Source organism: Simochromis diagramma, unplaced genomic scaffold (genome assembly GCF_900408965.1).
Source record: "Simochromis diagramma unplaced genomic scaffold, fSimDia1.1 OVJJ01000680.1, whole genome shotgun sequence".
In the NCBI taxonomy this organism is placed as follows: Eukaryota; Metazoa; Chordata; class Actinopteri; order Cichliformes; family Cichlidae; genus Simochromis; species Simochromis diagramma.
In genome coordinates, this window is record NW_024387470.1 from 305,071 (window position 1) to 329,936 (window position 24,866).

A 24,866-nucleotide genomic window follows, 5' to 3' on the forward strand; every position below is an offset into this window, starting at 1 on the left:
AACAGTGCAGTAGGCCTTTATTCAAACATGGTAGTGTTTTTCTTGCATACATCATTAGTGATCTCTTGCACAGTAGGTTACATTCATTATGGCCACAGATGAAACAATTCATAACATGAAACAGTTATCACTGCTTTTTTGTAGCAGGAAGAGCAAACACCATTTTTACACAAGTATTACTAGCTTCAAACGAAAATAGGAAACTGAGTTGTTGTGCACCGTTTCAGAAACATGCATTCTCCACTGCAGATGAACAGCTGGGCCAAAAAGAAAAATGAGAACTTCATTTCTTTCACTGTGTTTCAGAATATCCAGTATAACCTGCTGATGGAAAGCATGAAATGCAATTGAAATGATTTTATTGCTAATTTGTTCCACAAAAGTGAACCAAACATAGACACTTTCTTGCTTCCACCCCCCCTTTTGGTGGTATGAAGTTTGCATGGTCATTTACAAGTCTGTTGAAGTGTTCCAAAACCATGTGGAAACATTTTTTCTTTCAGTCAGAAGAGATTGAGGGATTCTGATTTGTGACCTGGGTCATAAAGCAAAAAGGTTCCATTAAAAGTGAAGCTTACAGGCTGCAGTCTGTTATGAGATTTGGAACATTTGAAACATTATGAAGAACAATGGGGCAAAAAAAAAAATTAACTGCATAATCTGTTAGACAGTAAAAATTAATGTAGAATAAACAGTAATGTAGAAAAGCATAACACACAGACTCAAATTACTTCACACACCAATTAGAAATTACATAGCCAGACACAATTAACAACATCATTCAACCTTTTCTTTTGTGCAAAAATATTTTCCTTAAGGAATGAAACTATTAGATATGATGACGTGATGGCACATTGATGTTTTCCTTTCCAAAAGGATAAATGGTAAAATACAGAATAAAGATGATTACTGAAGAAAATACAAGGTTTGAGAAGAAAAACCTACATTCAGGCCCTGAAAAGCTTTTTTTTTTTTTTTTTTTTTTTTAAATTGAAGGTGAACTTCTTTTCTAAGTGCAAATCGTCGCCTCACAGCTCGCAAAGAATTAGGTACCATAAAAGTTTTTGGTCACGTTTCACCGAACCTTTCCCTTCCAAACGAACAGTAAGGGCCAAGTTATAGTCCAATATTGGATGTAGGCCACATATTGATGATATAATCTCCTATGTATGATGTGAGGTTGTGATTGAGATGAAGCTATGATATATTTTAATTCTTCTTCTCACATAAGAATATGTGATAGAATTTTTGCTCCAGTCTTACATTTTCACAAATTTTCATTGTATGATTTTGTCCAAGGTTGCCTGGATGTAGCTGTTAAATATTTGTATCCAACATCAGCAGTTTCATCAACATCTGCATTCTCTAGAAGCCAAGCAGATTTTGTTGAAGTCTGGCTCGGGCAATAATCTGTTAAACAGTCTTCCTCAACCGGGCTGATTCTGTTGAGATTGATACCCATACAGGTGCTACATATAAATCTGACTGTTTTGGGGGTTTTTTCCTGGACATATAACTCTTTAAAAAAAAAAAAAAAGTGCCTATTACAAGTTAAAGAATCAATCTATGACTTCATGTCCACAACATATGTGACTTGTGTTGAAGTAATATCAGCCAAGTTGAACTAGCCCATATTTTGTAATACCAATGTCAAACACAAGAGGGCGCTCTGAGTCAATCAGGCAAGTCATTAAGTATGCATTCGTTTTAATGGTAATCTAGATGCCTCCTGAGGACACAAGGGTGTGGCTAAACAGAAATGTGAACCTAATTCAGTACACCTGTTGTTAAAATGCTGCCTCTTGGTGGTGAAAGTGCTGATTTAACTTTTCTGAGGGTAATGACAAAAAGTACCTTTAAATGTAACAGTATTTTGCAAGTTTTGAAAACTGTAAATTTATTTGACCCAACCAACATTACGTGCCAGTAAAGAAGTGGTTCAGCAGCTTAAAGTAGCAAGGTTTTTGATAGTTTTTGTACACCTTTCTGTTTGTGTGGTACAATTTAACGGAAACATTTTAACAAAAGTAATAAATTTGCCTTTAAAAACAGATTCCTACCAATCTGTTTGGTGAAGGACTTGGTTATGAAAACACACGAAGCTATGGAATCATTAGCTTCCTGCATTTTCTTGGTCTCTGCTAATTTTCTTGCTAAACAGATTAACAAAAGTGTCTGCACTCTGTATGACCTAGCACTCGCTGAATCAACAGTCACTGGCAAATTAGCAAACTCTAATTCCTGTCAAAACTAGATCTTAAGAGTGATAAACATCTTGAAATGTCTTTTGCAAAAGTACATAATTTAGTTTTCATAGTGAAGAGATACTCCTATGTCTAAAGGGTTAGATTTTAATGGCCTAGCTTATAATGGTATTATGACAAAGGTTTGAACTTTCCCCAAGAACATTCTCTATAGCATAAGAGGATTGTGAAAAACCATTCCCAGATCTCAATTGTGGGAACAAATCTCTTTTTTTTTTTTTTTTTTTTTTGTTTTAAACAAAGTATGCATATGCATATGTAGGAATGTGTAGGCTTACAAGATTTCTGGTTTCTGTTCATAGTCCATTAGCCAAATAGCACTGGCCAGTTTAATTTGATTAGGCTGTTTTTGCATTCAGGTGAACCATCTGCGTGGCAAATAAAACAAGGAATGATAATTAAACTTTTTATTAGCTTCATCTTTCTTTCTTTTTTCCCCTTTTCTTTTTTAAATGTAACTACATCAGTACACAGTGGCAGGCACACAAAATATTTTTTTCCTTGTTAGCTGCTAGCCACACCGTTCCCTCCTGCAGCTAGCTTGTCAAAAGGTTTTAGCTATGGCTACAGCTGATGACTCTTGTTGTGTTTGCGTAGCCATTTATTTAATAACGCTTAAGAAATATTTCACTTTCAGAAAAGTGCAAAGAGGTGTTAATGTGCAATAACTGAATACTGAATTGGTTCTTCTTTTGAAAAAGCCCACCTGCAGTGCTGTGCCCTTTCCCAACTTAGCCTACTGCCAATTAAAATAATTGCATTTTTACGATTCTATTGCAAAAACCGTCACATGATCCAAACAATTTGACAAGACGTCCCGAACTCGTCACTGTCATACTGTTGCAGATTCATGATTAGCCACTTTAGCTTACATACCTGCTTGATTATCGTACCTATGCCAAAATGAATAGTGTCTGAGTGGAATTTACCAGGAAAGGGTGATGATTTTTCCCAGTCGATGATTGGAACCAATCTCAAGAAGTTATTGACCAAAATATTAAACAGCAAAAAAGCATCTTCATTTGTAGGCATATTAGCCACTAGTGCTGCAAATTGTTCCATGGTTCCTGTTTAAAGATGGCTTTCAAAAAGCAAGTAGTCATGGTGTGCCAATCTTATACCCCCACATTTCTCCAAAATTATTTGGCAAACCAATTATGATGCACAATTTGGTCCAGAGAAAAAAATTTGTACAAGTACAAGCTATGACACTGTTTGTTAAGCAGAATGCAGACAAGGAAAAAACAAAAACAAAACAACATTTTAAGTAATTAGTCCCTCTTCTTTCTTTTCCACCCCCCTTTTCTTTTTTTAATCTTTATGACCACTCCAGCTTAATTCTGTGGGGTGGTGAAATATGTTTGTGATCCGCAGTGATAATTCTGTGGCGTAGAATAATAGTTACTGTGATGGTGATGGTGGTAGTTGTTCTGGGGGGTGGAGTAGTAGTTGTGATGGTGGTGATGGTGACTCTGGATGTTTCCATAGGCAAAAAGGAGCGGCGCAGTGGAAGATGGTGGCTGCTGGGCAGATGACACCCCTGCTGCTAAAGGCGCATTACATTGGATGGAGCCATACCAACTAGATGCTCCTGGTTGGGGTGTGGTGGACAGGAGACTGAGGATGGGAGAGAACACATCTTTTTTAAACGACGAGCTTAACATGATTTAAAAATGGTGATTTTTAACTTCAAATGTTCATACCCACCTGGCCCGATCAGTCCTGTTATTGATGCTTCTGGACAGGTCGTCATCGCTGTCGTACCGCCGGGGATTGTCAAAGAAATAAGCCCTGGAGCTGAAACTATGGCTGTTGATCATGCCTCCTGGAGCCTGAGAGATGCAGACATATTTAAGTTTTGTCTCAAATGTACAACTTTTGAAAAAGTTCACATGAGACAGTATTTTTAACTTCTTAGTTTACCAGGTTTTGGTTGGGTCTCTGGACTCTAAAGAAAACCACCACTAAGCTGGTAGGCAGCAACTCCCAGAAGAACAGAATGATCCCAAACACAATGTAGGCTTCACCGCTGATCTCCTGTACGTCAGCCTTTAACAAGAACACGCTGTATTACAGATATTTTCTTTGACCTATAACATATTGAAGGCAGTAAATAACTGGAAAAAAAATTAAAAATAATAATAATTAAAAAAAAAAAAAAAAAAAAAAAAAACCTTAAAATATCGAAATAATAAAGAAGGCTGAGAAGCGATGGATACCACTCTGATATCAAAGTTCCAGTTTGTAGCTAGCGCCATGTAGCAATTATCGCAGCTTAGCCTAAATACTGGGAGCACGGAGAAACTGCTAGCCTTTATATATTTAAAAATATGGCTTCCAACTACCTACAAATTTACACATGTACCTTTTTTGTAGACAAAAAAAACAAAACAAAAGAAACAGTTAAAAATATTTACCAAGTTTCTATTCCTTTCAGTTTGTATGCTAAGCTAATCAATTCCTAGCTCAAGCTAAAATAATAGGTTTTAATTTTATTAATTATCTCATAAACATACGTTTAAAAAAAAAAAAAATTCCTTGTTTACGTAATATTAGAACAGATGGGTGGGGTCTCATGGAACTTAAAGAGAGAGGTTAAAACAGCATATTTCTATCAGACAAATATCACTCATGAATCATGCAAAGCCTCTAGCACCCAATATGGAATGATATTGTCGGCCAAGATTAGGTGCATGCTAATCTATCATTATCAGCATTTATAATATTAAAAGAAAAAAAAAAAAAAAAAAAAAAAAAAAAAAGGGGGGGGGGGGGGGGGGAAAGAAAAGGACTTCTTTAAGTTGCTTGAAGACGTTTCACCCGTCATCCGAGAAGCTTCTTCAGTTCTAAGGTTAAATGGTGGAGAGTCCCAGATATAAACTTAGTGGGTGTAACCCCCCACAGAGGGACAAAAGGACCCCCTGATGATCCTCTAATCGCCTGAGCCAAGGTGTGAAACTGGGTGTGGGTCCCAGTCAGCCAGAGTTTCGGGTGAGTTCATTGTGAAACCTGGCCCCACCTTATCATGCAAATTCCTGAGATCAGATGGCCCAGGATGTGAGTGGGCGTTAAGGCGTCTGGGAAGGGATCTCAAAACTGGATTATAGATGGCAGAGAGTTGGTGTCGTAAACCACCACCTCTGTTCAAAGATGGTCGCTCACAGTGGACATAGATGGCTTCTTTCACTCCTCTTTCAAACCATCTGTCCTCCCTGTCCAAAATGTGAACATTGGCATCCTCGAAAGAGTGTCCTTTATCCTTAAGATGCAGATGGACTGCTGAGTCTTGTCCTGTGGGACCCACACCCAGTTTCACACCTTGGCTCAGGCGATTAGAGGATCATCAGGGGGTCCTTTTGTCCCTCTGTGGGGGGGTTACTCCCACTAGGTTTATATCTGGGACTCTCAACCATTTAACCTTAGAACTGAAGAAGCTTCTCGGATGAGAGGTGAAACGTCTTCAAGCAACTTAAAGAAGTCCAGACGCTTTTCTTTGCAAGCTCCTTTGACTACGATGACCTGGATGACTGAGAACCTTCACAGACAAAAGAAAAGGAGGTGAACCACCACCACCCCACAAGAAAAACCCCAATCCAAACCAAAACCCTTCAACCATGTTTTGACTGTTGATGTTCCATGCTGTATCCACCAGAGGGCAACCTTGATCATCATTGACAGCAATGCACATGTTTAAAACTAATGAGAAAACAATAGCTGAAACAAGTACTGGATTGGTTTATATCAGGTGGGCTATACTTAGTACACACTTATTGAATAGTTTGCCTAGTAATTTAGTGGCAAATAATCTTCATAGACAGAAATACCAAATAATACATATTATTATCATTAATAATAATAATAATAATAATAATAATAACATTCACACAATTGTTGTCTGTTATGTGTATGCGTATATCTTCTCGTGATGTAAACTGAAAGTGCTCAGACGCTACACAAAGGGATAGAAGAATATCAGACTGCCAGATTAAGGAAATAATATCAGATTACACTCCTGTTAGAGATCTGTTACTGTTTGTTGTGTGCAGTACCTGCCCACAATGGAATGATTTAAAAAGCTCTGTCCATCTCAAAGCCTGAACTCAGATGTAGGTCAGTTCACACAGACACATAGTTATTTATAGCAAACAAAGCCCTTTACCCCATTAAGTATCATCTTACCAAATCTCCTTAGATGGACTGTCCCCCCCCCCCACACACACACACACACGATATATCTATAACTTAACACACATGATACAGTACCTGATCAGAAACACTGTACCAGCCATAATTAAAGGGACTGAATCGGTCCTGTGGGGTCAGGGCCACCACCACCAGATTATAACAGGCTCTGGACATGAAGAGGAGAATCACCATGGCACCGATGGCTGTCGCTTGGCACACGGATGTACCCTAAAGGAAGAATTTCTGTGCTTATTACAAGCTCACGCATCAGCCGGCCAGCTTTCCTGTAATGTATTGTCAGATGTGGGCCACCGATGTGATCCACCAGTACAACAGATGCTTTAGCGTGACAGAAATGTCTGACTACAGCCAAAGATTGAACTATAGGAGAGATATGATATTTTCTCATTGGGTTTCTAAGGTTGTGTCCAGAGAAGCACCTTGTTCATTCATTCACTATTCCCTGTGTAAAGGTTACTTTATAGTTTTTATACTTTGGTAGTGTAAAATCATTTCAAATTTTGGGACTTTTGGGAAAGGAGGATAAAATATCTCAATCGCCCCCATGAGGCTGGTTGCAGAATAGCTGATCTTTTTTTTTTTCCCTGATAAATTGTTTTTTTACGTTATAAAGACAGTTTATATCATAAAAACAATGGTAGACTCCTGCAGATGGGACGAAAATATGCAGGTTACAGTTTTCTTCACTTCCCAAACAGTGCTGTTGGAAAGTGGATGATCTGAAGACACTGAATGATCAGCATCAAAATTATTAATTCCTAATATCTCACATTGTTGAGTATTAACTGTATTTATTGATTAGAAGAAAGTAATATCAGTGTATCTAAAGAAAAAGCAGCTGAACAATTCATGCTTTTTTCTTTTCTTTTCCTTCTACCTTGGACTCGAGATAAACGTTGGCAGATGACATCTTGGCGATCTTGAAGATGCACACAGCCAGAGATATGGCACACAGCACAAACAGACTGTCGTTGATCAGGACCCGGGCCAAGACTGCATGTCTGACACTCCCATCACTGGAAACACAGAGGTTATGCTAATGTCTTTAAATACTGGGATAAAATTCAGAATTAAAACTGTGCTATGAATGAATGTTTTCTCCGTTATTTTCAAGTAAGTAGAAAACATTCAATTGACTGTTTTGTTTTGATTAAAGGTTTTTGTGTACCTCGGGGATTCAGAGTGTTCAAGAGCTCCTTGCACTAACAGTGCACAAGTCAAATTCACCACCAGGAAAAATATACTGAGACACAGGAAGAACAAACGTAGGGGAACCCTGGAGAGGGAAACAGACAAATACAGACAGGCAGTAAAAGGATGGCCAAAAATGTGACGTTATTCACACACAACTTATTAATATTCATAGTGTTGAAGCTGCAATCCATCTGCGCGCGCGCACACGTGTGTGTGTGTGTGTGTGTGTGTGTGTGTGTGTGTGTGTGTGTGTGTGTGTGTGTATAAAGAATAAGAAAGACAAAAGAGAGACTCTAGCCATAAGCAGAAGAAGGATCTTATGACTTATTCTGAATTCTGTCTTAAATAATCAAGGTTAAAGGGAATACTGCATAACTAAATGCAGTTTACTTAAAAACAGAAATATTACAGATTAAAAAGAGACTTACTTGTACTTTGTGAGCTCTGGTGAATACTTTGCTTTAGCTTTAAACATCACCTGAGAAAGAGACAATGATATCACTTTTATTACAATTATAGGGCAGATACTGTACATTAACAGTGTACTTCCAGTCCATACTGTTATCATTGACATTTAGTATAATAGCTTTGCATGCTGTAGCCCCCTCAGTTCAGCCAATGTCTCAGTTTAGCCCCTCAAGCTGACTTTCTTCTCATTGGCTGCCCCAATGATCGCAAATAAATGATTTAAACAACAGGTAGGTGGGGCTTCGGTGTTCACAGCTAGACATCTATGCCTGACCCAGCCATATTAGGGATACCCACTGTCAATTATATTATATAGAGCCAAGAAAAAAGTAATCTGTCTAAAACAGAGTTTAGAGCAGTTATAGTGACACCTTTTGGCTGAGCCAAAGATAAAGAAAAACATCATAGGGGCAAAGATGTTACTTCCACAGAAACCACTAACAGATATATGGACATATGGCAAGTCTTTTAATCCATGCACTGTTAGCTTTTCTAGTAAGACATAATTTGGACTTTCTAGCTGAAGGTTAGACAGGATCACATTGTGTGCTTTTCTTTTATATATTGTTGATTTTAGAAATTACATTTCTGTATGTTTGGGCATTTTATGACTCACTGATTATCACAGACTGTCCCTATGGAGCAATAAAACTGTTCTCTGACACAAGCAGAGCCATTACAGCTGCACTTGCAAAACCTCTACTGGTTGGCAAGACTGTCATGTTGCTTTAAATATTATCAAATTGCAACATTCATATTGTAAAGGCGAACTAGATGTTAGCCAGAAACTAAATGCTAATAACAACAACTAACTGCTCTGCTGTACGCAGATGAGTAAATGAAAAATATGTCTATAGCTATCTTTTTTTTTTTTTTTTTTTTCTCTTTCATTGACACAACAGAACACACTGATCATATAATTTAGAGAGTAGCAACACGAAACATAGACAAGTTCTTCAGGTTGGTCTTTAAAGGTATTTTTTTCAGTTACCGTGTGCACGGGTTAATAACATTTTCACCACTAAGGGTGATGTGTGCTGTTTTTCTTCTAACTTTTAATATTTCATAGTTCTCTACTTACATTTATGTGCCACCAGTGCACATAATGTGCTCCCAATTATTAGCCTGTTTAACTCTTATGGTTCAAATTGGTACTGCATGACAGTATGACCCAGCCCCAGCTTAACTTTAATCGATTACTCTCTACAACAACAGAAAGTTAAAGAGCCCCCCCCACCCCTACATGTCTTTGACTTTTACAGCTCTGGCTAATTTTATAAGCTAATTTTAAATAATTTTTAAACATAGGAACCCGTTAAAATACTTCATCACCTGTGACAATCATATTTTTGTAACATCATAAAAATTTGGAATATTCTTTAAACAGTAAAACAGCTAAAAATGAAATAAAATAATGTTAGCTGCTATGCAATGCTATGCTATACTATGCTAACTGCTGCACACAGCACAAAAACGAGCTAATAAACTGCTGAGACCTGCACTACACAAGCTATTGACTCTCAGCCGCCTTGTTGCCAACATCTTATCAGTAGCTGCCTAAAAAACATTAACCTGTGCCCAAGTCCAGCTTAAAGGTACAAAAGCTGGAACACCGACATCCACTGATCAAGTTCACTCGCTCCTTGGAATGAGTCCCTTTTCATAGATATTTAGCAAAACAGTCTTTATTCAGCGATTATGAGGTACAAACAGGGAAACGCCAACATTTGCCTTTGAGCAACGTTAAATGAAATCATCATCCATTTCTGACATTACTATATGTTACATTTGCACTGGACACACAGGACACTGACCCAGTCAACGATGAGTTTAAACACACACATGGACACGTACACACATTATCAGTGAGCCTTTTGTGTGAGAATGTAGGCCAGGAGGAGGTAATTGGTAACCTAGAAATGAAGCATCAAGGCAACAGATGACTACCAGGGTGTGTACTTTATGTGCACTATGTTTCTGCATGTATGTTATGGAATTAAAAAATAAAAAACTATCTATATAAAATGTCCACTTATCAATACTTTGTCTTTATTAATAAGTAGACAATGAGATTAGTTCAATTTGTTACTGTGTTTTCTCTCAGCATAGGAAACTCATCACTACATTATACTTTTTGTAGGAAGCAGAAAAAAATATGTATAATAATGGGAAGTACATCACATGCCAGGAGTCACAGCTAACTCATCAGAAAGACACTATTTCCACACATGCATGTCACACAGCAGTTGCATGATAATATATCAGACCTCAGCTAAAGAGGCAAGTGAACATTAAACAGTGAGGTGGAAAAAAAAAAAAAAAATCATTGAATACTGTTTGAAAGAATCGGTCATGTGTTTCAATAGCAAAGCCCTGCAGATCTAAAGGTCTGTGATGATACTATGAAGCTCTTTTTAATGCATTTTCAGAAACGAAGTCAAGTTAAGTCAGAGTATTTGCTGAGAAATGAATGCCAGTCTATCGGCATAGAAAATACTGGGTACAGTTTTTAGGCTCGCGTGCAGCTCTGTGCTCTCGTACAGGAGTTCTAACATGAAAAGCGACACAACATACATTTTTAAATACTGCTTTATGTTTAAGAACAGCTTTGCAAGATGGAGAAGTAGTATTTAGACTATTAAATAAAAGCAATGACTCTGCAAAAGTAGAAATACACAAGTATTAGCATCAAAACATAATTAAAATACCTAAAGTTAAAATATTCACTATGCTGGGATATAAACATATCACTGGATCAGAATTCTTAATTTGGACCTTATTTTAATGGCGAGATGATCTGAATTCCTCCTATTATGCTACATAATTTCATAAGAATATTATATATTAGCAGGTTTAAGTTTTAAAATCTATAAAATGCTAAATATTTCAATTACAAATGTTACAGTAGCCCTAGGGCATTTGTCACAACCCTAAGAGGTCCATACCTGGACTCAAAGAATAATAAATTTCATTATTTTTGACAAGACATTTATCAGTTTGGTCATTTTTCAATAACAATAAGATTTTGTTTCATGTTTTTAAGTATGGAGTTTTCTTAACAGTTTTTACAGTAAACGATATAGTTTTGTGGGTTTTGATAGTCAGCAAAATGACCCTTTATGAGTCACTATCACATGGTTAGTGAAGACGCTTCCAGTTAACCCTGAGTAAGTGTCAGTAAGTGTCTGCCATTGATTTCCAGCATTTTTGGCTTTTGTCCCATTTACACAAGACAATATTTGTCTGGGAGTTAATATTAACCAAAGCCATATTTCTGATATCCATTCATGCAAATTGTCACAAGGTAGTTTAATGCAGAAAACAAGCAATAAGCAATCGCAACCCACAAATTCCAATTCTTACCAGCTAACAGTTTTATTTTTTGTAACAAGCAAGGTGACAAATAAAGCTGAAAGTTTGTAAAATTATTCAATTCTTTACAAAGCACAGTTGAGTTCTTTGATGCTTCATTGCTGTGAGTAACTTTGCTTACATGCAGGCCAGCTGAGCCACCGCTGGCGTAGAGATAACAATGATGGTCAAACAGAAGAAGTGAGCAAAAAGTGTTTTCTGCTATTACTGAGCCTGCAATAGTTTACTGCAGAGAGAGCTTTCAGTTTGAGCTGTATACACTATAAGAACATATGATTCAGATATATTACTCAAATCTGGCCAGACATGGAAATGTTCATTCACTGGGCTGGCCTGTCACATGATAGTCCAACATGGGTATATTTAAATTTAGATTTAAATCTATAGTAACAACAAAGTAAAACAAAACTATATGTGACATGATTCATTTTTGTTATTTCAACACAAGGAAATGTAAAGCTAATTTTATTCATATTAAAAAGGAGCATAGTTTGTGTGCATTTACACATAAGCAACAATGACTAATCAGCAGTCATTGGTTTCATTACCAAACCTCCACTTAGCCAGTTGGATGGGCTTCCTTTTTACTCTCCCTGTATGTAAATGAGACATTAGTGAACCAGCAGAGAGTGTGGAGGTGCTTCTGACCAGACGTCAAACCACAAGCTGGAAATGTTTGTTCACTGGGCTGGCCAGTCATGTGACAATCCCAACATGCGTAGATGCATTTGGCACGGGCAGGTGTTAAACAACTGCGTCCGTGACAGCAAACAGGGACATTTTCTTGAGTCCAATCCACTTACTGCACAGGAAACACTAATGGAGGTTAGAAGCAAATGCAATCCACCTTCTCTCACCCCAGGACATGAACAGAGTCTATTTGCAAAGCTTTCAAAACCAACCCAAACTGCTTCAAACCAGTCCGCCCAGAACATTTAGGCCAATGGTGATAACACTGGCCATATTTATTTAGCTGCGCATACATTTTTAGAGGGAACCCCTGCTAATTTAGACACCGCGTAATGAAAAACTGGCTATATCAAAGTGATAGCTTTGATACTGTCACTTTATGACAAATATTTCAATAATAAGATTGAAGACACTTTTATATCCATCCATTAAGTATTGATGGAATACCACTATTACTATTTTTAGTAGTAGCAGTAATAGTATTGGCCAAGTATGACATTACAATTAGCAGCTGATTAGCTTAGCTCAGCATAAAGTGTGTTTAGGCTTATTAGCATAACAACTAAAACTGCAAGGCTTAGGTTCTCCAAAAGTAACAAAAACAATTTAGAAAACTTAATAAACCAAATATACAAGAACATGTATTTTCCGCATGTAAGGTTTCGGCAATCAGAAATGTTCTTACATCTGAGAATGACCACTTACACTAATTAGCCACTTTAATAAGAATACCTGCTCTCATCCGCCAGTCACATGGCAACAGCTCACTACATACAGGCGTGCATGACGATCGAGACGACCTACTAAAGCAGGGGTGTCCAACTCCAGGCCTCAAGGGCCGGTGTCCTGCAGGTTTTAGATGTGTCCTTGATCCAAACAGCTGATCTAAATAGCGAAACGACCTCCTGAACATGTCTTGAAGTTCTCCAGAGACCTGGTAATGAACTAGTCGTTTGATTCAGGTGTGTTGATCCAGGGTGATATCTAAAACCTGCAGGACACCGGCCCTTGAGGTCTGGAGTTCTCCACCCTTGTACTAAAGTGTAAACGTGAGGATGTATCCAAGAATGGGAAAGAAAGTGACTTTAAATGCTGCATGATTCTTGGTTTCCATATAGGCTGGTCTGAATATTTCAGAAGCTGCTGATCTGCTGGGACTTTCCAGCACAAACACCGAGTGCCACTCCAGTCTTTACCCCAACTTTAAGATAACAGGGTCTGAATTTGATGTAGACAACATGAAAACATGGCTCAATCCTACCTTATTCATGCTGGTGATGGGGTTTTAATGATGTGGGGATATTTTCTTGGCACTCTTTAGTCCCCATAATACCAATGGAGCGTTGTTAAAAATGCTACAACCAACTTGGGTATTGTTGCTGACCATGTCCATTCCTTTATGACCACACCGTCCGCATCTTCTGATGTCTGCTTCCACCAGAATAACAACGATTTAAGCTTTGTAATAGGACAACTATGTGACAAAGCTGAAATACTCTTAAACTTGTGTCTTCGTCACCAGATCTCAGTGCAATGGAGCACCATTCAGATGCGGTAGAACAAGAGAATCTCATGACTTTGCAGCAGACAAAATCTTCAGCAACTTTGTGATGCAATCATGCCAATCTGAGAAATGTTTTCAGCACTTTGCTGAGTCTACGCCACAAAGAATTAAGGCAGTTCTGAATGTCAAAAGAAGATTCAAACTGGAACTAGTAAGGTGCACCTAATAAAGTGGCAGATGAGTGCAATATAAAACATCAAGAGTCCAGCACGTTTTATCGTGCATTCAATGAATCTCTGAAGGTGAATTAATGCTGCCTACACCTTTGATGCATGGTCCGCTAAAAAGTATTCAAAATGTACAAGTATGTCTATGTGAAACACGTGATACTTGTTTATTGAAATACAAAGCAAACACTGAGCTACTGAATCTGATAAACTATCATGCAGCTCTGAATTCATGACACACAGAAGATGTATTATCTGTAAAACCTTTGATATACCATTAACCTTGTGCCTGTCCCTCTATGTAGCTCTTACTTTCTACAGGTGTGTCTTGTGATCTGTGCTTTCTGGTTCACCTGGTAAGTCTCTCCGTCTTTAGGCAAACCCAATCTCTTTCTAGGCTGTCCAATCACCCTATTAAACCTGCAGCACAGTTATACCTCTTTCCCCCCATAGAGACGACATTTGACGACCTCCACTGTACTCTCAATGACCAGTTTCGACACTTCAGAATATATCAATAAAGACTTGTTTTGATGACCATTTGAATGGTTTCTGGGTTTTTCCAAGCGTAGAGACCACCCTCACTAATTTCTGGTGCAAACAGTCATTTTGTTCTATATGCAGGCCTAAAATATAACAGCAACCGCTCAGTTCAGAAAAGAACTTCAAGCTACTCCTAATAGGCTTTTCTGGATGAGTATGCGGCGTTAATATCTAGTTTAGAAAATCCAACATAATGCTCATTTTATGTATTTTGCTCCTCTTTAGAGTCCAGAAGGCTCTCTTTAGGTTGGGCCTACCTACCGTTTGACTGTCCAGTTCCTCTCAGTGTCTCTGTCATATACACCCTGTGTTTGTAACATGTGGTTTAAAAAGTTAGCATGCCAATGTCCTTCAGCTCAAGCCTTCAAAGACAGGATTTAGTGACATCATAGTGGCAACATCCATATAGTCTGTCATTAAAACTTTTCAAACTGGCAGCACAAGACCTTAAGAGCACTGGATCCTTCACTGATGATGTGTTTTTCCAGTCCCCTGTGACTGACATTTGCACTAGACAGGTGGATAAAGGCATCCCTGACCAACTGTAAGTGCTTATGCTTGCATTTAGGGCCAAAAGAAGGGAAAACTGCAGTGTCAGCAGTTTTATGAAATCTGGTATCTCATACAAACCCTGTACATCTCACACACACACACACACACACACACACACACACACACACACACACACACACACTTACCTGTGTGAAGTAAAGGTTGAGCAGGCAGAGGGTGAAGAACTGCAGGCAGACGGGGCAGCAGTAGAGCAGCCAGTAGGCCAGAGGCTGCAGCTGGTTGGCCTGCACCACATTTTTAAAGTAGAAAGAGAAGAGCGTCGTCCGCAGCGCTGCCCACAGCAGGCACAGAAACAGAAACACGCTCTGATAGCTGAAACGCTTGTGTCCGTAGTGCAAAATGAGCCAGAGCTGCAGGTAGACGAAAACAAACAGGAGGGAGTAGAGGACGGTGTAGACGGCAGTTAGACTGAGCTCCAGTGCTGGGGAGACTGCAGCTCCGGAGGACTCCTTCAGTGAGGTAAACAACTGGGAATGAACCTCCTCTCCTGCCGAAAACATCTCCGCCGGCGGCTCGCACTAACACATGAGGTGCAGTGAAGGCGAACACACTTCAAAGTGGGTCAGACCTGGGCTAAATTCACTGTGGGTGACAAAAAAGACGAGGGGGTGCGGGTGAAAAATTGCGAGAAAAGCAGTTTATTCTGAAAAGAAGTGGCATTGTGGAACTGCGCTGTGCTTTAAATTCGCTACGGGTCTGAAAACGAAAAAAAAGGCTGGATTTAGTTTTTTTAAAGCGCCAGGTTAAAATAACAAGACAGAGGAGAAAGAAAACAAGAGAGAGGTCCCCTTGTGATTCTCTGCAAAGCTGCTCTCTGCAAAAAAACAACTTGAGGGGGGGGGGAAACCTCCAGATCAGCTGTGATGCAGTTATATAGACCCGCCCCCTCGGTCCCAATTAACAGAGAAACTGGCTCTTCGCAGGCCGCCATCTTGGCTCCTCACCAGCCTCGTTTTATTGGAAAACATCTGACTCCTGAGCCGGAGGTTGTAGCTGGTTTCCGAACACCCATAAGTGAACGTCAGTGGCACGCCCACCTTATCAGAACACCGCTTCATTGGCTCATCAGGCCGCCCAACCTCCAGAACTTCCTTTCTTCATTGAGTGACGATGATGTCAGCTGCGGAAGTTTCCGCCCCCTGCGCGCGTGTGATTGGTGATTTGCTCAAGTCAAAACCCTTCCACAATGTGTTTGGTTCAGGGATGCCAGTGGGTGTCTCTCGCAAGCAGATAGATAGATAACAGATAGATACTGTTGGCTGAAAGTTGGGTAAAGGAAAAAGTCAGAGGCACCAAAACGTCTGTGGTTTCAATATAAACGCACATGCTAGCTTTACGTTAACTATAAAAAAAAGAGAGAGCAGCCTGTAATTGTTTTTCTATTTTGTTTTCAAGAAGTCACAGCTCCTTTTCTTTTCTTTTCTTTTATAAAGTGCATTCAGGCGACTGTGTTGTGATTTAGCGCTTTATAAATAAATTGAATTATCATTTATTTTCACTCCTGTCCTTGTCCCTGACCATTTCCAGAGGAATATTAATCAATATCACCAATTTGTACAGAGGTCATTAGAAGAGCGGTACAACAGCCAAGGTTTAGGGGTGCATTTCAACCAGTGGTGTTGGGTATCTTATCAAAATTGATTGAATTATAAACGCAGAAAAGTACCGTTAGATTCTGGTCCGCCATGCAATACAAACAGGAACGCATCTGATTGGCAGCAGCTTAATTTTCCATCATCACACTGAGCCCAAACACACTGCCAAGGCAATAAAAGTATACCTGGATAGAAAAACCTAAACAGTCATTGATTGTTTTCGTCTCCAGAGTCTGAGCCTCGATATTATTGAAGCAGTGCTGGATAATATTGACAGAAAGCAGAACAAAAGACAGCCAACATCCCAAGAAAGAGCTTAAAATGTCATTCGAGAAGCTTGGGGAACCATTCCTGAGGACTGCTTAAAAAATTAGAAGAAATAGAGGCTGTGATGAAGAATATAGCTGGTGATACATGATATTGACTTTCAAGCTCTTTATAACTGTACAGTCCTTGTTTTTGGCTTATATGCTATATTTTCATGTTTGCTTGCACGTATAAATAAATTAAAAAAAAATATTATTGTGGTTTTATTTTTGAAACGCTTCCCGGAAGTGCCGTCGTAACTCTGAGCATTTAACAGTGTTTTGCTAAGATTGGAGAGTCACATCTTGAACTATTTTCTTAGATTTCATTGTGTATCAAGGCGAAAAATAACATTGGAAACAGTTTTGGTTTGGGCCTAGATTCCCCGCGGACATATAGCGACATGCATATTCTAAATTTAAAACTAATATCAGCTAATTGTTAGCTATTTAAAGCCCTTAGCACGAATATCCATCAATAGGCAGCTAACAAGCCTAGCTAAAGAATTAGCTTTTAAGAAAATCTTAAAGCGGTGTTTTTGGACTTTTTGGACGTTTTATATTTGTAAGATAGTTTTTTGCTCATAATTATCGTTGTAATGTTTCTCCCTCCAACAATGCTTTAGCTGTGGTTTTTACCTCTTGGAAAGAAACAAGTTAAGCCTTAAGGTTTTCCTGCAGTCTGCTTCTTCAGGTAACAGATAGCATGCTTTTTTGTCACTTCTTGTGTGCTGCTGTTCATTTGATTGAGCCGAACAAGAAATATTAACCAGTTATAGCAGATGGTATGGGTCACATAAAACAATAACGAGCCTTAATCGTCCCCTTTTCTTGTTTAGGACTCAAATATGACAGCTCCCCTGCGCAGTTTGGAAATTTCAGAAGCTGAGATTATTACAAACTATATATATATATATATATATATATATAAAACTGTGCTCCTTTAACAGTATTGTTTCTTCCAAAGAACACACCTCAGCCATGATGTGGATGTGTGTTACTGTCTTCCTGCTGTGGATGAGGTCGGGACGGTGCACAGACAAGGCCAACACTTCAGACCTGATTGAATACACAGCTGCGGACTTTTATGAGAAATTGCATTCTGGGAAGATGATGTTCATCTATTTTGAGCATCAAGGTAGGCCGCTCACTGCTCATGCTATCTCAGCTGTGCTGCTGTATATTTGTCATAGGTCCCACACTCCTCATTATCAGGCTTGTGATGTGAAACATGCAAGCGTGCTGAACAAGTGTATTTTGATGAGTTCAACATGCTAATGAAATTAGCAGCCATGCTGACGTGACGTCAGTTTACTGAAATAAGGAGCTGTGCGGCATTTTTGCAGGAGAGCCATCTCTTCTACATGAAGAGATGAAGAAGAGCTTTTCAGAGATTCTAGATGATGTTGGAGGGTTAAAAAGACCAAAATGACTACCAGAACATCAATGTGTTGTTTCTGGCTGTGCATAAATAGTGAGTGACATTCTGTCTGCTAGGGCCCTATTCCAGGAAGCAGGATTAGCTAACATCTCTGGGTTTGCTTTCACCATAAATAAGGGAAACTCTCGCTTTCTGTTCCAGAAAGACGATTAAATTAAATTCTGAGTCAGTTGCCAGGGTAACAGACTCTGTGAACTAGACCTGCTGGCAGGCTTAGTTCACAGAGACAGTTTCTCTCTGACTCCTCCCCTCCTGAACCAGGTGACTGACGCTTTGATTCCATTCCAAGGTAATAAAGTTGCTGTCAAAGCTCATGTTATGTTTTTACAGACACGGAAATACCAGTTTTACGGGAGTTTGCTGTTTTGTGTACTTAACACGAACACTTTCCCAGTTATTGAGTCATCAATATATAAGGACAGAGACAGCGATCACGTTTATTCATAACCAGCTCACAATCAATTCTGTAGAGTCCACAACTCTAACACTGTGTGTGTGGACAGTACTGCAAACATTTACTGTATGTTACACACTGATCAATGATCAATTATTAGTCGTGCTGTAATTGGTCAAACTAATGGAAAACTGTCTGTCACAGCTGGATCTTGCAAATGATGTGTACATTTGAGTGAAACTGAAGCTGAAATGACTTTAAGACTCTAAACTGAATCAAATGTATTTAGAGTGACGTTTTCAAAGCAGCTACAGACAGTCTGATTGTAATCCAAACACATTTAATGTTGAAATGTGTTCACAGATTGAGATTCAGTCATTAAATGATGTCAAACAACATTTTTTTTAAGGTTTAGTTTTTTAAAAGTTCAGTTTAATAAAAAAAATTAAATCTTTAATACATGTGAATGTGTAGCATAAGATGAGTAAGAGAAAATTCATCATACATTAAAACGTGTGGATTCAGATTAATGGAAAGCAGTCCGTGTCTGAAAGGCATTTCTCTTTGTCACCTCCTCTGTTTCCAGTCTCTCCGACCATCTCTCTGTTCCTGGTGGAGTTGGAGAAGTCTGCTGAAGCTCTTCAGGATTATGGAGTACTAGTTGGTAAGGTAAGTGTAGACCCCTGTGAGCACTGCGCTTCATCAGTCATTGAAGTTGATGTTGAATCACTTTTTTGCCGTTGCTTTTTAGGTGAACTGTAACAAAGAGCTGGTTTACACGTACTGCGCAGAGGAACAGCTGCTGCACACTGCTTTTTTGTTCAGGTGGGTTGTAAAGTCTCAGTATGTGTTCATTCTAAAATGACCAGAACATGGAGGGGCAGCCAATCAGAAGAAAGATGTTTTAAAGGATGGGCAAAGTGAACTAAAATAGCTTGTTTCTGAGCATGGGTGAAGTGGGACCTACAGCAGCCAAAGCACAATAAGTGACTGTTATTTTAAAGTGTGAATCATGCTAAGCTACAGTAACAGAATGGAAGAATAACAATTCAAGTCTGTAAATAAGGATAATAAATCTGCTGATTGTCTCTTTCTCTGTGATTTCCAACTTAATTCACTGCCATTTGTTCACACTGGGAAGTGATGTTCACATTTAATGTAAAAATTGGTGTAATTTAGCTCTGTGTTTGAATTTGATCTCTGACTCATCAAGAAAGAAAAGACGTAGCTTCCCTTCAACCCGATTCCTGACTCCATGAGCAATCAGATCCCAACTCTGTTGGCTGTGTTAAACAGGCAAAGTTATTCCACCAAACTATATCTAACTGGTCTCTCCCCCACTTCAATTTCTGTTGCTCCTCAGTATGAAAATATCTGCTGCCACCTGTTGGCATCCACCCTAAATGCTCTGCATCAGAGTCCAGAGGAAGTTCTAACTACATGTTGGAAGGGCTACTGCTCATATTAATGAAAACTTTACTCTCATTGTATTTCTAACAGTCAACACAAAAGGTATTATCCCGGCTATCATCACTGAGATACACTATTAATGCTACTGTATCAACCTTTTTACCTACTCCCCTAATATATAGTAATGAAGTGGACAAAGTATTATGGAAACTGAAATGTAATGCAGTAAACTTCTTAACAGCTTCCCTTTAAAACTAGAATTTGTAACTGTAAAAAAACATTCAGTGTCCATAAAGTTTCATCAATGACTTTCAACAGCAGTGAGAATAAAAACTGAACATTATAACCTTCATGAGGGTTTTTGTGTCTGCATGGTTGCAATCTCGTTGAATCTGCCCTTGTCTTTCTGTTGCTAGAGGCGGTAAGGAGTTCTTGAGTTTTGATTTGGACACTATCTTTGACGTCAACTCGATAGTCTCCGAAGTCTTGTTGTAAGTAAGGCTTATGCTCTGTGTTGTAGAGACCTTTGTGAAACTTTAACTTTTGAACCCTTTAGGATCACATACATTCAGATGATCCACTGAGATTGAACCAGAACCAAAGTCACACATTATTTTTTGTCTTTTGGTGAGCTTTGTTGGGGAAAAAAATGAAAGAAGGGCGCCAAACGTGTACGTCTGGCATTTAACTGAAGACGGCTTTTCTCTTCCAGCGCCATTCTACGTGATGAGATAAAGTATGTCCACACAGACGCTGACCTCCTCGCAATGGAAAAGGCAGCCAGAGGGAAGAAAGACATTGTGCTTGGTTATGTTTGCAGTCTGGGAACACAAGGTATGGGAAGAAGGACAGGAAGGATAGTAATTAATGTAAGGCTGGGCAGTTAATTCAAAAGGAATCAAAACTGACAATCACAATCTTGCCCGTGTCTGTTATTTTTGTTTCTTTGTTTTTCATTTCTGTTAGTACTTATATAAACTATAAAACATACCGTTTGTGTTGTCACATGACTCAGAGCGTAATTCGAATAGTGAGCCGACTGTAAAACTCCAGCAGATGGTGATTCTACATTGCCCACAGGTGCGAGTGTTGTCCGTCTCTCTGTGTTAGCCCTGCGACAGGTCACCAGCCTGTGTATGTGTATGCATAATCATTCATCGATCAAAATTCAAAATCATGATGTTAATTTGAGGTCATATCACCAAGTCCTAAATTAAAGATGGTAAACTTTTTAGTAGCTACTCATAGGTTTGATCGTACTTTGTAAGACACACATTGTCCCATTGATTGATTAAATGTATCATCTTTGTTTGTTTTTTTCTTAAGAGCACAGATCGATTATGGAGACGGCCTATGTGTATGGATCCAAATATCAGTTTATTCTCATAACAGGAGGACCCGTGTTGAAGCACCTAGGGTATGTTCTTTTTGGCCTTTCTTTGTGTACAGAGCAGGCGTCAATGACAACACTTGTACCTGGGAAGTATTCACAGCGCTTCACTTGTTCAGCATCTTGTCATGATACAGCCTTCTTTCAAGTTAGATTAAATTCAGTTTTCAACTAAAACATTCTACACACAATACCCCATAATGACAAAGTGACATTAGTTCGCTTGAATTTCTTGTAAATGTATTTTAAAAACACACACAAATATAACATGTACATAAGTATTTTTACAACTTGATTGGAGTCCACCTGTAGTAAATTCATTTGGATGTCATTTAGAAGACACACCAAGCACAAACCAAGCCGCAAAGTTCAAGGAACTGTCTGTAGACCTCTGGTGCAGGATTGTATAAAGGCACAGATCTGGGGAAAGTCCCAATGAGCACAGAGGGTTCAGGGTAGAAGGGCCTTAGGCTATGTCCACACTAATGCGCTTTGAAAACGCATCTTTAATTCTCACTCGCTTTTGCAACTTTGTACTTTTGTGTTACTCACAGCAACAACTCCACCTCATTGTTAGTCCATTTCAAAAACTCAGTGCTTTTCCTCAACATTTGCGACGTTTCAAAGAGCTGGAAAGTAAATAAACGGCAGACAAAAAAGAGGCAGGTCGAATCGTCTTGCTTTTCCCGCATGCACAGGACTGGAACATAAGCGTTTTCGGACGTTTCAATGTGGACGCAGAACTCTGTGAAAACGACTGAAAACACTAGTGTGGACGCGGAGCGTTTTTCAGACGAAAACACTGTTTTCAAATCTATCCGGGCTAGTGTGGACGTAGCCTTAGTCAGGGACGTAACAAAGAACACAATAGTTGCTCTGACAGAGCTCCAGGAGAACCTTCCAGAAGGACAACCACTTATGCAGCACTTCAGTAATCAGGCCCGTGTGGTAAAGTGGCAAGATGTAAGCCACTGCTCAGTAAGAGACACATGACAGCTTATGTGTAGTTTGCCAAAAGGCACCTGAAACAAAATTCTCTGGTCTGATGAAACAAGGACTAACTTTGGTTTGGCCTGAATGCTGTGGGCCGTGTCTGAAGGAAACCAGGCACCACTCGTCACCACGCCAATACCATCCCTACGGTGAAGCATGGTGGTGGCAGTATCATGCTGTGGGAATGGTTTTTTGGAGCACGAACTGGGGGACCAGCTATGTACAGAGACATCCTTAATGATAACCTGCTGAGTTATCATCCAACAGGACAACAACCTAAACACACAGTCAAGATAACAAAGAAGTGGCTTCAGGACCTCTCTGTGAATACCTTTGAGGGGCCGGCCAGAGCTCAGACTTAACCCGATTAACCCGATGGCTGTGCACCAATGCTCCCCATCCTGCCTGAGAGGAGAAACTCCCCCCAAAAAGTGTTTCTTGTTGCATCATACTCAAAAGTACTTGAGGCTGTAATTTTGCCAAAGGTGCTTCAGCAAAGTATTGAGCAAAGGCTGTGAAAAATTGTGTACATTTAGTTTTGCTTTTAATTTTTAATGCATTTGCAAAAATATAAATCAAATGTTTTTCACCTTGTCATTATCGGGTATTGTGAGTAGAATTTTTCAGGTGATAAATGAATTGAATCCAGCTGGGGATAAGGCTGTAACATGACAAAATGTGGAACAAGTGAAGCGCTTTGAGTATTACGTAAGACACAACATAGAAAAGAAGAAGCTGAGATTGAGGCTCTTTGCAAAGTGTCCTACAGCTGTGCAGCAAATGTAGTTCCAGCTACAGCAGTTCGTGTGATATTTACTGAAAGTTTAAGATGACAGCTGATGTGTCTGCTGTGGCCTTGTGACCTCAGAGATACATGCTCAAAACCTTAAACTCACATGGCTGTGAAAACCAAAGGGACTGTCATTCGAAACAGGCTTTTAACATACCCAGGATAATTTTTGCTTTTCTGGTCTGACTCCAAATACTTAGGAGAAAATATGAAAAGTCTGACATCCTGCTGGAAATGCATAGACAAACACACAAGTGTGGATACAAAGAAAAGGATTCATGTAATTTCTCATGTTATAAACTAAAGACCCGGCAGTATGAATGTGTTTGATGTTAGTCTGTGTTTTCAGGAAGTTGTCTCTGTGTGTCTTTCAGTGTAAACGAATCGTCTCCTTCGTCTCGAGTGTGGTTCCTCCACTGCAGAGTTCACAGTGGGTTCATGACCCCAATGACCTCTGAGCGCTGCCCTTTGACCCGCATGAGGAAACCCCTATCCACCTTAAGCCTCCACTCCTTCCTGCAGCTCATGGAGGCTCCACTAGTTGTAAGCTGGTACAGGATTACTTTGTAAATTCATGCAAAATTTATCAGGTTATTTGGCGTATAAAATGTCATCGAGCTGTTGGCGTTGTGCGAACAGAGTGAAGTTCATGGTTCAGTTTTCTTTGCGTTAGCTGACTTGACAAAACCCCAGTCAGAGATAAGGGTTGTCATCAGTGTTCTTTCTGCTTTAGGCTCAGTGTCTGTGCTCATTTGGTGATACAGATCTACGCAAATAAGACAAGACAGCGGTGCTGCAGTTGGTTGTTAATCTTCTCAATTTCTGATCTTCACAAACATTCCAAAAAAAACAGAATACTGTCTTGAGTTGTTTAAGTGTTTTATTTCTCAGTGCCCTCTCATTCCTGCTGTTTGTTACTGATGTGACAGCTGCACATCAGCGCTCTGACACCTCAGATACATTAAAATATTTAGTCAGTGTGTTCACTCTCCCACAAGCTCATAGAGGAAAAATTGAGAACGCTTTATTTTGTTGCCAGGTCAAAGTGAAATTTATTTTAATAAATGAAGATTATTGGCAAGAAGTGGCCAACAGATGTAACTGATCACTTTTCTAATCTGATCTCTGTTAGGTGCAATTCCAGCTGCTGTAACTCTTTGGCTGGGCTTCAATCAGTGGCATTAGTAAGGTACGGCTTAACAACTTTCATGTATAAAGTGTATTTCTTCAGCACTGAATCTTTATAGCTCTAAAGCAGGGATGTCCCCACCATAGTACATTTTCCAGTTGACCGGATTGGACACTTTGGCAGGTCATTTCTAGCCCCCGGGCCTCACAGTAGGCATCCCTGCTCTAAAATATATTTTAAGTGAAAGATTCGGTGAGAAGCTGGGCTTCAGCATAAGTTACCACAGTGATTTAGCAAGGGTAAAATAGACCAACCTTCATGACACTGACAACTAAACTTTGACCTTATTTTAGCTTCTTAACCTGTTAAACTCAGCGG

The 24,866-nt window shown here is 39.3% G+C and overlaps 2 protein-coding genes across 5 annotated transcripts in view; one reads left to right on the forward strand and one right to left on the reverse strand.

The window, feature by feature from the left end:
- Window positions 1-18,022, reverse strand: gpr137c (G protein-coupled receptor 137c). Its single transcript, XM_040014929.1, has 9 exons — window positions 17,916-18,022; window positions 15,167-15,623; window positions 8,093-8,142; window positions 7,639-7,746; window positions 7,348-7,486; window positions 6,528-6,677; window positions 4,188-4,313; window positions 3,972-4,096; window positions 1-3,881 (listed from the first exon to the last, which is right to left on the reverse strand). The coding sequence occupies exons 2-9, from the start codon at window positions 15,539-15,541 to the stop codon at window positions 3,599-3,601; spliced, it is 1,356 nt and encodes a 451-aa protein (XP_039870863.1). The 5' UTR covers window positions 15,542-15,623; window positions 17,916-18,022; the 3' UTR covers window positions 1-3,598.
- Window positions 17,188-24,866, forward strand: part of txndc16 (thioredoxin domain containing 16) — an 18,018-nt gene continuing 10,339 nt past the window's right edge. For 2 of the 4 annotated variants that reach the window (XM_040014924.1, XM_040014925.1), the window contains exons 1-8: window positions 17,188-17,635; window positions 17,909-18,079; window positions 19,363-19,445; window positions 19,528-19,601; window positions 20,603-20,677; window positions 20,899-21,020; window positions 21,513-21,603; window positions 23,734-23,902. In XM_040014924.1, the coding sequence (XP_039870858.1) occupies window positions 17,923-18,079; window positions 19,363-19,445; window positions 19,528-19,601; window positions 20,603-20,677; window positions 20,899-21,020; window positions 21,513-21,603; window positions 23,734-23,902 (771 nt within the window). In that variant the 5' untranslated portion in view covers window positions 17,188-17,635; window positions 17,909-17,922. Of the gene's footprint in view, window positions 17,636-17,908; window positions 18,080-18,128; window positions 18,672-19,362; window positions 19,446-19,527; window positions 19,602-20,602; window positions 20,678-20,898; window positions 21,021-21,512; window positions 21,604-23,733; window positions 23,903-24,866 lie in introns of those variants that run through there. The other 2 variants (XM_040014926.1, XM_040014927.1) reach the window with 2 other exon arrangements.